Source organism: Anarhichas minor, unplaced genomic scaffold (assembly GCF_050575085.1).
Source record: "Anarhichas minor isolate MPS153535 unplaced genomic scaffold, ASM5057508v1 ptg000009l, whole genome shotgun sequence".
In the NCBI taxonomy this organism is placed as follows: domain Eukaryota; kingdom Metazoa; phylum Chordata; class Actinopteri; order Perciformes; family Anarhichadidae; genus Anarhichas; species Anarhichas minor.
The window spans coordinates 6,164,887-6,176,196 of record NW_027466455.1 but is presented as its reverse complement, the minus strand read 5'-3'; the positions used below and the strand labels follow the sequence as shown (position 1 = coordinate 6,176,196).

The following is an 11,310-nucleotide window of genomic DNA, read 5'->3' as shown; positions in this document are numbered from 1 at the left end:
GCTGCTGTGTGACTTGTTCCTCGCTTATGGTTGCGGGTGGCATCCGGCGTCAACGTTTTATCACGTTAGTCACGTGCGAGTGTATTTGTGTGTGCATCTCAGCTGTTTGTTTGTGGCTCGTGAGCTAACTCAGCTGAGTGCTGTAGCATTAGCGGCGTTGCTAGAAGCGGAGCTAGCGGTGAGGCTGCTGTGTGACTTGTTCCTCGCTTATGGTTGCGGGTGGCTCCGGTGTCAACGTTTTATCACGTTGGTCACGTGCGAGCGTATTTGTGTGTGCATCTCAGCTGTTTGTTTGTGGCTCGTGGTTGGTCACGTGCGAGTGTACTTGTGTGTGCATCTCAGCTGTTTGTTTGTGGCTCGTGAGCTAACTCAGCTGAGTGCTGTAGCATTAGCGGCGTTGCTAGAAGCGGAGCTAGCGGTGAGGCTGCTGTGTGACTTGTTCCTCGCTTATGGTTGCGGGTGGCATCCGGCGTCAACGTTTTATCACGTTGGTCACGTGCGAGCGTATTTGTGTGTGCATCTCAGCTGTTTGTTTGTGGCTCATGAGCTAACTCAGCTGAGTGCTGTACAATTAGCGGCGTTGCTAGAAGCGGAGCTAGCGGTGAGGCTGCTGTGTGACTTGTTCCTCGCTTATGGTTGCGGGTGGCATCCGGTGTCAACGTTTTATCACGTTGGTCACGTGCGAGTGTATTTGTGTGTGCATCTCAGCTGTTTGTTTGTGGCTCGTGAGCTAACTCAGCTGAGTGCTGTAGCATTAGCGGCATTAGCGGTGAGGCTGCTGTGTGACTTGTTCCTCGCTTATGGTTGCGGGTGGCATCCGGTGTCAACGTTTTATCACGTTGGTCACGTGCGAGTGTATTTGTGTGTGCATCTCAGCTGTTTGTTTGTGGCTCGTGAGCTAACTCAGCTGAGTGCTGTCGCATTAGCGGCGTTGCTAGAAGCGGAGCTAGCGGTGAGGCTGCTGTGTGACTTGTTCCTCGCTTATGGTTGCGGGTGGCATCCGGTGTCAACGTTTTATCACGTTGGTCACGTGCGAGCGTATTTGTGTGTGCATCTCAGCTGTTTGTTTGTGGCTCGTGAGCTAACTCAGCTGAGTGCTGTAGCATTAGCGGCGTTGCTAGAAGCGGAGCTAGCGGTGAGGCTGCTGTGTGACTTGTTCCTCGCTTATGGTTGCGGGTGGCATCCGGCGTCAACGTTTTATCACGTTAGTCACGTGCGAGTGTATTTGTGTGTGCATCTCAGCTGTTTGTTTGTGGCTCGTGAGCTAACTCAGCTGAGTGCTGTAGCATTAGCGGCGTTGCTAGAAGCGGAGCTAGCGGTGAGGCTGCTGTGTGACTTGTTCCTCGCTTATGGTTGCGGGTGGCTCCGGTGTCAACGTTTTATCACGTTGGTCACGTGCGAGCGTATTTGTGTGTGCATCTCAGCTGTTTGTTTGTGGCTCGTGGTTGGTCACGTGCGAGTGTACTTGTGTGTGCATCTCAGCTGTTTGTTTGTGGCTCGTGAGCTAACTCAGCTGAGTGCTGTAGCATTAGCGGCGTTGCTAGAAGCGGAGCTAGCGGTGAGGCTGCTGTGTAACTTGTTCCTCGCTTATGGTTGCGGGTGGCATCCGGTGTCAACGTTTTATCACGTTGGTCACGTGCGAGCGTATTTGTGTGTGCATCTCAGCTGTTTGTTTGTGGCTCGTGAGCTAACTCAGCTGAGTGCTGTAGCATTAGCGGCGTTGCTAGAAGCGGAGCTAGCGGTGAGGCTGCTGTGTAACTTGTTCCTCGCTTATGGTTGCGGGTGGCATCCGGTGTCAACGTTTTATCACGTTGGTCACGTGCGAGTGTATTTGTGTGTGCATCTCAGCTCTTTGTTTGTGGCTCGTGAGCTAACTCAGCTGAGTGCTGTAGCATTAGCGGCATTAGCGGTGAGGCTGCTGTGTGACTTGTTCCTCGCTTATGGCTGCGGGTGGCATCCGGTGTCAACGTTTTATCACGTTAGTCACGTGCGAGTGTATTTGTGTGTGCATCTCAGCTGTTTGTTTGTGGCTCGTGAGCTAACTCAGCTGAGTGCTGTAGCATTAGCGGCGTTGCGAGAAGCGGAGCTAGCGGTGAGGCTGCTGTGTGACTTGTTCCTCGCTTATGGTTGCGGGTGGCATCCGGTGTCAACGTTTTATCACGTTGGTCACGTGCGAGCGTATTTGTGTGTGCATTGTGGTATATTTTCAGGCCTTACACAGTACAGCGAAGACCCCAAGTGTAGTTGTCTTAGATGAAAACCAGATGTGCAGGAGACCAGGGGCAGAAGGGTGGATGTGTAGAATGAGGGGGCCACATACATTCTCTTACGTTCCGCCCAGATGTAAACATGACATGTACCCTATATAAAGATGAAGCGAGCGCCCTAGAAGCAGGGACTTTCTGATTCGACTTGAGACCTCCGGACGATCTAGACGTCCGTAATGGCATGTGTTGCTTGTTTGTAATAAACTTTATTATACCAGCAAGAACAGTGTCCACGGAGCATCCTTCATCATCACTTCAACAGACCTGTCGCATGCAAGATACCACAAAGATGGCGTCACGAACAGTATCGGAGGTGGCCTGGCAGTTTCCTACTACGACTTCACATACGGTGAGATCTCTCGATTGAATGCTGGTCATTAATTGAGGCTGTTATGTGGAATTGTTATGTGAGGTTGCTGGGACACACCGTAAATTAAGAACCTTCTTGTTATGGACATGTCCTGTTGATTTGATGTTTAAAGTGAGGATCCGTGCTAAATTTATGAAAAAAAAAAAAAAAAAGGGGGAAAAGGAAAAGGAAAAGGAATAGTTTAGAATAGCTTCATGGTAACGAATAAGGTGGACTAAATAGTATCATGCAAGATTAATGAAGAGGGGCCCTCAACTTCTTAACGGTAAGACATATGCATATTAGTCACCGCGTAACGATGGCTCTGACATAGTCCGGAATTAAGTTAGAAAAACAAAATTGGGAGAAACCTGGATCCAGGTAATTTGAATAAATAAATGTAAAAGGTTAAAGGAAAGAGTGATAAGGAAATAAAGGAAATGATCATATGATTGAGCCGCAAATCAGATAGGTAGAGCCCTAAAGTGTAGGTGCATGTAGTACGGGCCGAAATAAAACCTGAAATAACATCTTATGGTCAGTTTAATAACTGGAGAGTGTAAATTCACAAATTCGATTGACTGTTACCACTCTGACATTGGTTGACGAACGGTGTCTGATGCAGCCTCTCATCGAATATTTACACCTCAGAGGTAGCATAAATTTTATAAGGAAAAGGAAATATAGCGGCAAAAAGCATGCTGTGTGAATAAAGTGCTGAAAAAAAATATATAAAGGTGTGTGCGTCTGTTTACTTTGGGATTGAGCAAAGGGGAGAATGGGTGTGCGTCGAAGTGCTGACAATGTGTGTGTGTGAATCTTAGCTGCTGATGTGTTCCAGATGTGGGCCATAAAATGCATAGGATGAGAATGGATGAGTGGAAAGAAAGAAAAAACATATTATGATTGAATAAACGTACATAGGTGGTGATTTTAGAACGGGACATTTAATAATTTGAAAGGACAGATATGTGGACCGATATATTTGATAAAACCATGAGCTTCGTTTAAGGAGACGTAATGAATTGAATTGAATGATGTATTTCATAAAACCATGAGCTTCGTTTGAGAAGACTAATGAATTGAACGAGTCAGTAAATAAAACATGAGCTCTTCTTAAAAGGGACGTAAAATAACAAATGAGTTGTTAAATGCACAATGAACTTCGTTTATGAAGGGTAGAATTTGACCCCTCCCCCCTCACTCGCCTCAAAACTCCCTCCAGATGGAGGTCGAAAGGTGATGATAAAACACTCTTGGGAGATACAGAGAATTTCTTTGCCAGTTGAACTGTTTAGGTTCAGTGGGAGTTCACTAAATGCTACAATATTTAGGTAAGGGGTTCAACTTAGTAATAATATTTATGTATGCTGTTAACGGGACCGAAGGATTTCATAAGAGACTAAATCATTGCCTGTTTCTTGTCTGTTATGTCATTTACGGTGAATGAGAATTGACAAGGGGAGGCAAGGCAGTGGACCGGCACATCACGGAGTGTGGCTGGCTGACGTCAAAGGGGAGGCTTACGTTTCAATCTACTAAAGGCCGGTACAAATTTATCTACAGACTCTTTAGAAAAAACTCTTTAGCAAAAACACTTTGTATGTGTTCTCAGTTGTAGGTAATATTGAGGGTACACATATAAACCTGCTTTCATTTATAAACCTAAGAGGATACTGACCTGATCCTATACACATGAAAGAATACATGATCTAGGCAGATAGGAGAAATAAATAAATAAATAAATAAATAGAAAACTTGGCAACTGATTGACCAGTTAATGCATTTAATTAATTAATGGCATATGGTTGTGTGGTCTAACCTCTGCTGATAATTGCAGATGTCCATTTTTGTCATTGTGCGTGGTTTGTTCTGATCTGTGCTGTGGTGTACATCAATATGGTGACTGTCTGATGATTTGAGCGGAAGATTGATTGATTGATTGGATAATTGATTGACTGATTGATTGATTGATTAGATAATTGATTGATTTGTTGATTGATTGACAGATTGGTTTGTTGATTCGTTAATTGATTAATTTGTTAATTTGTTAATTGCATAATTGCTTAATTGGTTAATTGCATAACTGCTTAATTGGTAAATTGGTAAATTGGTAAATTGGTAAATTGGTAATTGCATAATTGTCAATTGATAATTGGTTAATTGGTTAATTGGATAATTGGTTAATTGAAAGGGGGAAGTAATCTAAATAGCCTTGAGTAGTCTTAAATTGTAGCAATTAATTCTTAAAGTACAAATAACGGAAAATAAGAGGAAGTCATCATAATGGGGAAAAAGAATACTAAAAATCCAAAGGTAATCACTCCTGTTGAAGTGGTACAGAAGAATAATCCTCTAATTAGAGGCATTGCAAACATTGCAAAAATATCGGAAAAATGGCATAAACGCTGGCCTGAAATTGACCAACCATGGCCAGTGGAGGGGACTCTTAACCCAGATGTAATTAAAATAATGCTGGTACTTGTATCCACATACAAGGCAGAGCAAAAGAAGGGAAAAAAGGGGAGAAAACGCAAGGAGAAGAGGCAAGTGGAGCTTGGCATTCTCCAGTTGTTTGAAAACGAGGGACAGAAACTGATCAAAGCTGCAAACGATAAGAGGGATAAAGATGCAGAAGAAATAAAACAAAATACAGAACAAACAGAAAAACTGATGAAAGCCACCAATTCATTGTTCTCACATATGAACCCAGTGAAGGGACCGCCACCTTATGAGGTAGGGACAAAGTCCAAGAAAATCTATCCTCAGATCCCAGTGATCAGTCAGGAGGGTGACTACCGTATCAGAAACGAGGAGGACATAATAATAGAAACAGGACGAGCGGAGACAACTATAACGATGCATCCAAGATCCAAAAGTAAGAAGAAAACAAAGTTTGAAGAAGGGAAGCAAGGGTGGAGCTATGGATACGAGAGTGACCAAAGCGACCAGGACAGGAGCAGGGGAGGATATGACCCTGAAGTCAGGCGGATGCTGGCCAGAGCGGAAAGGAAAGGAAATGTTAGCTCTGATGACAGTGAGGATGAAGAGAGCCATGAAGAGGAAGCCCGGACGACTTTAAGAAAGGTCGAAATAAGCATAGACCGATGCCGCCGTGAACGACAAAAAACTGATAGGCCAGAAGAACGAAGAGAACTAGAGTACCAGCTGGAAGAATTGCGGCTTCGGAAGGAAGAGGTAGAGAATGCAAACTTCAACCAATCTGCCAAGAAAGATAGAGTGCACTCTAGAAAACAGTCGAATCCCAGCAGGATGACTCCCGTGGTCATCCGAGGACAGAATTTGGAGTATAAGCCTTGGCAGAGTGCAGATATGTCAAACATACTGGAAAAGTTACCTACTCTTCAAGATGGAGCACATCCTTGGATTTCGAAGTTGGAAGAGATCCTGGTGGGAGAGCAACCAGCCATGGGAGATATCAAGAGACTCTTGGCCAACCTCGTTGGAATTCACGCTATGGGAGAGATTCTACAGAAAGCTGGACTTAATCGATATGTGGGAACTGCTGTGAATGATTCAGAGCTGTTTGCTGCAAATAGAGGTCAAGTGTGCAGGGCGCTGAAAGACACATTTCCGACAAATGTACATCCTGACAATATTCTTATTGAACCACTGGGACAAGAAGAAAACCCGAGGGCCTATGTGTCGAGAGTTCATCAAGTGTGGAGAAATGTCACAGGAAATGACCCGGATTTGAATCAAATGGAGCGGTCAATTTTGCGAGCCAGAATACAAAAGGGGTTGCCCCTGCCAGTGAGAAGCAAGTTGGCAGAGGTGGTTGGTCTTGGAAGCATGACAAAGGGTGTCTATACGGATCATATAGCCCACCAAGTGGAGCTGTATAGGAAAAAGGAACATGATCAGAAAGACCAGGACCAAGAGACCCTCAGGAAACTTAATCAAATACAACTGACGGATAACAGGAAGATGGAGAAGAAGCAGGCTCTGGTTATGCAGAATCAGGCTCCACTAGATCAACGAGTACCACAGCCTCAGCCGAACCAGGTTCAGCTCCAATCGTTCCAGCCACCGCCGGTGAGTCCATTTGTCTCTTACCCACCGCCAGCTTTTGATCAAGCGCAACCCTGGAGAGGAAGAGATCAACGAAACTTCGGAAGAGGAGGAAGGTTGAATCCAAACTTTCAACAGCAATCAAACGAATGTTATACTTGTGGACAACACGGTCATTTTGCTCGCGAGTGCAACAGGTCAAGAGGAAATTTCTACTAAAGAAGTACTAAAGAAGTACTAAAGGGGTTCAGAAACAGGTTACTACAGTAACCACTCCAAGGGTGATTAGTACACAGAGGAAACTTGTTACGTTAGTTCCAGAAACAACTAAGAATATTCATACAACTACTCAGACTACTACTCTAGCTATGACTACAAAGGGGATGAATGCTACAACAGTGACTACATCTGTGGCACCTACGACATTTGTAAACATAACGCGGACATCTAATATGACATCTAGAACAGTTAAGGATATGATTAATGCAACCCAGAAGCTAATATCAAAAATAGAGCCTAGCGTGAACAACAGTAATGACATGGTTGAAGGTAGAGACCAAAGGATGGAAGAGAAGCATGGAGAGTCATCCATGACAGCTCAGAGGACTATTTCAAACGTAGATAATAACTTTGGTGACTCTGATCAGGCACCAGAGTACATGATGGATCAATACCATACAGTACAAAAGAGGGACACTAAATGGAAGGCATTGCAGTGTTAGTTCAGATTTTGGTAGCGCTAGTTCTGTCGTTGTGTGGGATGTTTTGTTTTTGTACGCTGTTGTTGACCTTTGCAAAGGCAATGATAATTAGATGGGTTGGAGTTGTGCTACCCGGCGATCAAACTCTGATGCCATTATTACACGAAGCTGACACGGACATGGATGAGGATGACGCAATAAAGATCGAAGTGGTGGAGGAATATCCATTTTGAATATCTCATGATCATAATCCTATTATTTACCTATGTGATTGCTTGCGTAGTTTGTAGTGTTGATTTTGTTTTGCTCTTTCGAGACTTTATTTAGTCTCGAAGGGGGGGGTATGGAAACAAATGAACAAAATGATTAATGGACATTATGAGTTATAATCTCACATTTTACTTATAGAAGTGTTATTATTCGGTGTTTGATGTTTTAATGTGTATCTGTTCTGTATGCAAAAGATACTGGTCTTCTTTTCTTTCATTCTAGAACATATTGGGGGAAGACCACTGTGAGGGTGGTGGATTGTCAGGGACTCCGATGGGCTGAATGGATTCAGACACTTCAAACATGAAAACATGAAAATCTGAAGGACTCTGAACGTGGACTGGCGATACAACATCCAGATTCAAGACATCTTCGATACTACACCTGAGTCACGGCTGCTGAGAAAACTGCAGCGTTATACAGTCTTATGTCTTCACTGAAATGTTACATTAGTATTATTAAAAATGAATTTTCGTCTTTGTATATTAAATGCTTGGGAAATGATGGTTTCTAAATATAATGGGACCTCGGATGTTTTCTTTTTCTCGATGTTTAGGGACAGAGGGGTAGGCAGGAAAAGGTCCATAGAAAGGTGCGATGGGTCGACCAGCCTGACTTTGGACATTGTTTTGTTTTGATTTGCTGAGTGTTCCATATGTATTTGTTTAAGTCATTTCCTTACACAAATTGCTAAATTTCTCATTTCAGTGTTTTGGAGTATTACTTATGGTCGCCTTGGCAGAGGGACCGTGAGAGAATTTTCCTGTTTACATTGTTTAATGGATATTTCAAGAAAAATTAGCTGCCTAACAGGTTTTTCACTCTCACTTTTTATATACTCCGTAGGCCTACCGTTGCTTTAATGTTAAAAAGGACGGGTAGTTAATTTTGTCATGATCATACACTTGTATGTCTCTTCTGTTATTTTTTCGAGACTTTGTGTAAGTCTCGAAGGGGGGAATATGTGGTATATTTTCAGGCCTTACACAGTACAGCGAAGACCCCAAGTGTAGTTGTCTTAGATGAAAACCAGATGTGCAGGAGACCAGGGGCAGAAGGGTGGATGTGTAGAATGAGGGGGCCACATACATTCTCTTACGTTCCGCCCAGATGTAAACATGACATGTACCCTATATAAAGATGAAGCGAGCGCCCTAGAAGCAGGGACTTTCTGATTCGACTTGAGACCTCCGGACGATCTAGACGTCCGTAATGGCATGTGTTGCTTGTTTGTAATAAACTTTATTATACCAGCAAGAACAGTGTCCACGGAGCATCCTTCATCATCACTTCAACAGACCTGTCGCATGCAAGATACCACAGCATCTCAGCTGTTTGTTTGTGGCTCGTGAGCTAACTCAGCTGAGTGCTGTAGCATTAGCGGCGTTGCTAGAAGCGGAGCTAGCGGTGAGGCTGCTGTGTGACTTGTTCCTCGCTTATGGTTGCGGGTGGCATCCGGCGTCAACGTTTTATCACGTTGGTCACGTGCGAGCGTATTTGTGTGTGCATCTCAGCTGTTTGTTTGTGGCTCGTGAGCTAACTCAGCTGAGTGCTGTAGCATTAGCGGCGTTGCTAGAAGCGGAGCTAGCGGTGAGGCTGCTGTGTGACTTGTTCCTCGCTTATGGTTGCGGGTGGCATCCGGTGTCAACGTTTTATCACGTTGGTCACGTGCGAGCGTATTTGTGTGTGCATCTCAGCTGTTTGTTTGTGGCTCGTGAGCTAACTCAGCTGAGTGCTGTAGCATTAGCGGCGTTGCTAGAAGCGGAGCTAGCGGTGAGGCTGCTGTGTGACTTGTTCCTCGCTTATGGTTGCGGGTGGCTCCGGTGTCAACGTTTTATCACGTTGGTCACGTGCGAGCGTATTTGTGTGTGCATCTCAGCTGTTTGTTTGTGGCTCATGGTTGGTCACGTGCGAGTGTACTTGTGTGTGCATCTCAGCTGTTTGTTTGTGGCTCGTGAGCTAACTCAGCTGAGTGCTGTAGCATTAGCGGCGTTGCTAGAAGCGGAGCTAGCGGTGAGGCTGCTGTGTGACTTGTTCCTCGCTTATGGTTGCGGGTGGCATCCGGCGTCAACGTTTTATCACGTTGGTCACGTGCGAGCGTATTTGTGTGTGCATCTCAGCTGTTTGTTTGTGGCTCGTGAGCTAACTCAGCTGAGTGCTGTAGCATTAGCGGCGTTGCTAGAAGCGGAGCTAGCGGTGAGGCTGCTGTGTGACTTGTTCCTCGCTTATGGTTGCGGGTGGCATCCGGTGTCAACGTTTTATCACGTTGGTCACGTGCGAGTGTATTTGTGTGTGCATCTCAGCTCTTTGTTTGTGGCTCGTGAGCTAACTCAGCTGAGTGCTGTAGCATTAGCGGCATTAGCGGTGAGGCTGCTGTGTGACTTGTTCCTCGCTTATGGTTGCGGGTGGCATCCGGTGTCAACGTTTTATCACGTTGGTCATGTGCGAGTGTATTTGTGTGTGCATCTCAGCTGTTTGTTTGTGGCTCGTGAGCTAACTCAGCTGAGTGCTGTAGCATTAGCGGTGTTGCTAGAAGCGGAGCTAGCGGTGAGGCTGCTGTGTGACTTGTTCCTCGCTTATGGTTGCGGGTGGCATCCGGTGTCAACGTTTTATCACGTTGGTCACGTGCGAGCGTATTTGTGTGTGCATCTCAGCTGTTTGTTTGTGGCTCGTGAGCTAACTCAGCTGAGTGCTGTAGCATTAGCGGCGTTGCTAGAAGCGGAGCTAGCGGTGAGGCTGCTGTGTGACTTGTTCCTCGCTTATGGTTGCGGGTGGCATCCGGCGTCAACGTTTTATCACGTTGGTCACGTGCGAGCGTATTTGTGTGTGCATCTCAGCTGTTTGTTTGTGGCTCGTGAGCTAACTCAGCTGAGTGCTGTAGCATTAGCGGCGTTGCTAGAAGCGGAGCTAGCGGTGAGGCTGCTGTGTGACTTGTTCCTCGCTTATGGTTGCGGGTGGCATCCGGTGTCAACGTTTTATCACGTTGGTCACGTGCGAGCGTATTTGTGTGTGCATCTCAGCTGTTTGTTTGTGGCTCGTGAGCTAACTCAGCTGAGTGCTGTAGCATTAGCGGCGTTGCTAGAAGCGGAGCTAGCGGTGAGGCTGCTGTGTGACTTGTTCCTCGCTTATGGTTGCGGGTGGCTCCGGTGTCAACGTTTTATCACGTTGGTCACGTGCGAGCGTATTTGTGTGTGCATCTCAGCTGTTTGTTTGTGGCTCATGGTTGGTCACGTGCGAGTGTACTTGTGTGTGCATCTCAGCTGTTTGTTTGTGGCTCGTGAGCTAACTCAGCTGAGTGCTGTAGCATTAGCGGCGTTGCTAGAAGCGGAGCTAGCGGTGAGGCTGCTGTGTGACTTGTTCCTCGCTTATGGTTGCGGGTGGCATCCGGCGTCAACGTTTTATCACGTTGGTCACGTGCGAGCGTATTTGTGTGTGCATCTCAGCTGTTTGTTTGTGGCTCGTGAGCTAACTCAGCTGAGTGCTGTAGCATTAGCGGCGTTGCTAGAAGCGGAGCTAGCGGTGAGGCTGCTGTGTGACTTGTTCCTCGCTTATGGTTGCGGGTGGCATCCGGTGTCAACGTTTTATCACGTTGGTCACGTGCGAGTGTATTTGTGTGTGCATCTCAGCTCTTTGTTTGTGGCTCGTGAGCTAACTCAGCTGAGTGCTGTAGCATTAGCGGCATTAGCGGTGA

The 11,310-nt window shown here is 45.7% G+C and overlaps 1 protein-coding gene across 1 annotated transcript; it reads left to right on the top strand.

Moving 5' to 3' along the window:
* Nucleotides 1-1,732: 1,732 nt before the first annotated feature.
* LOC142946133 (uncharacterized) lies at nucleotides 1,733-8,934 on the top strand. Its single transcript, XM_076087244.1, has 2 exons — nucleotides 1,733-2,616; nucleotides 4,068-8,934. Exon 2 carries the CDS (start codon nucleotides 4,903-4,905, stop codon nucleotides 6,865-6,867), a length of 1,965 nt encoding a protein of 654 aa, XP_075943359.1. The 5' UTR covers nucleotides 1,733-2,616; nucleotides 4,068-4,902; the 3' UTR covers nucleotides 6,868-8,934.
* Nucleotides 8,935-11,310: the final 2,376 nt, after the last annotated feature.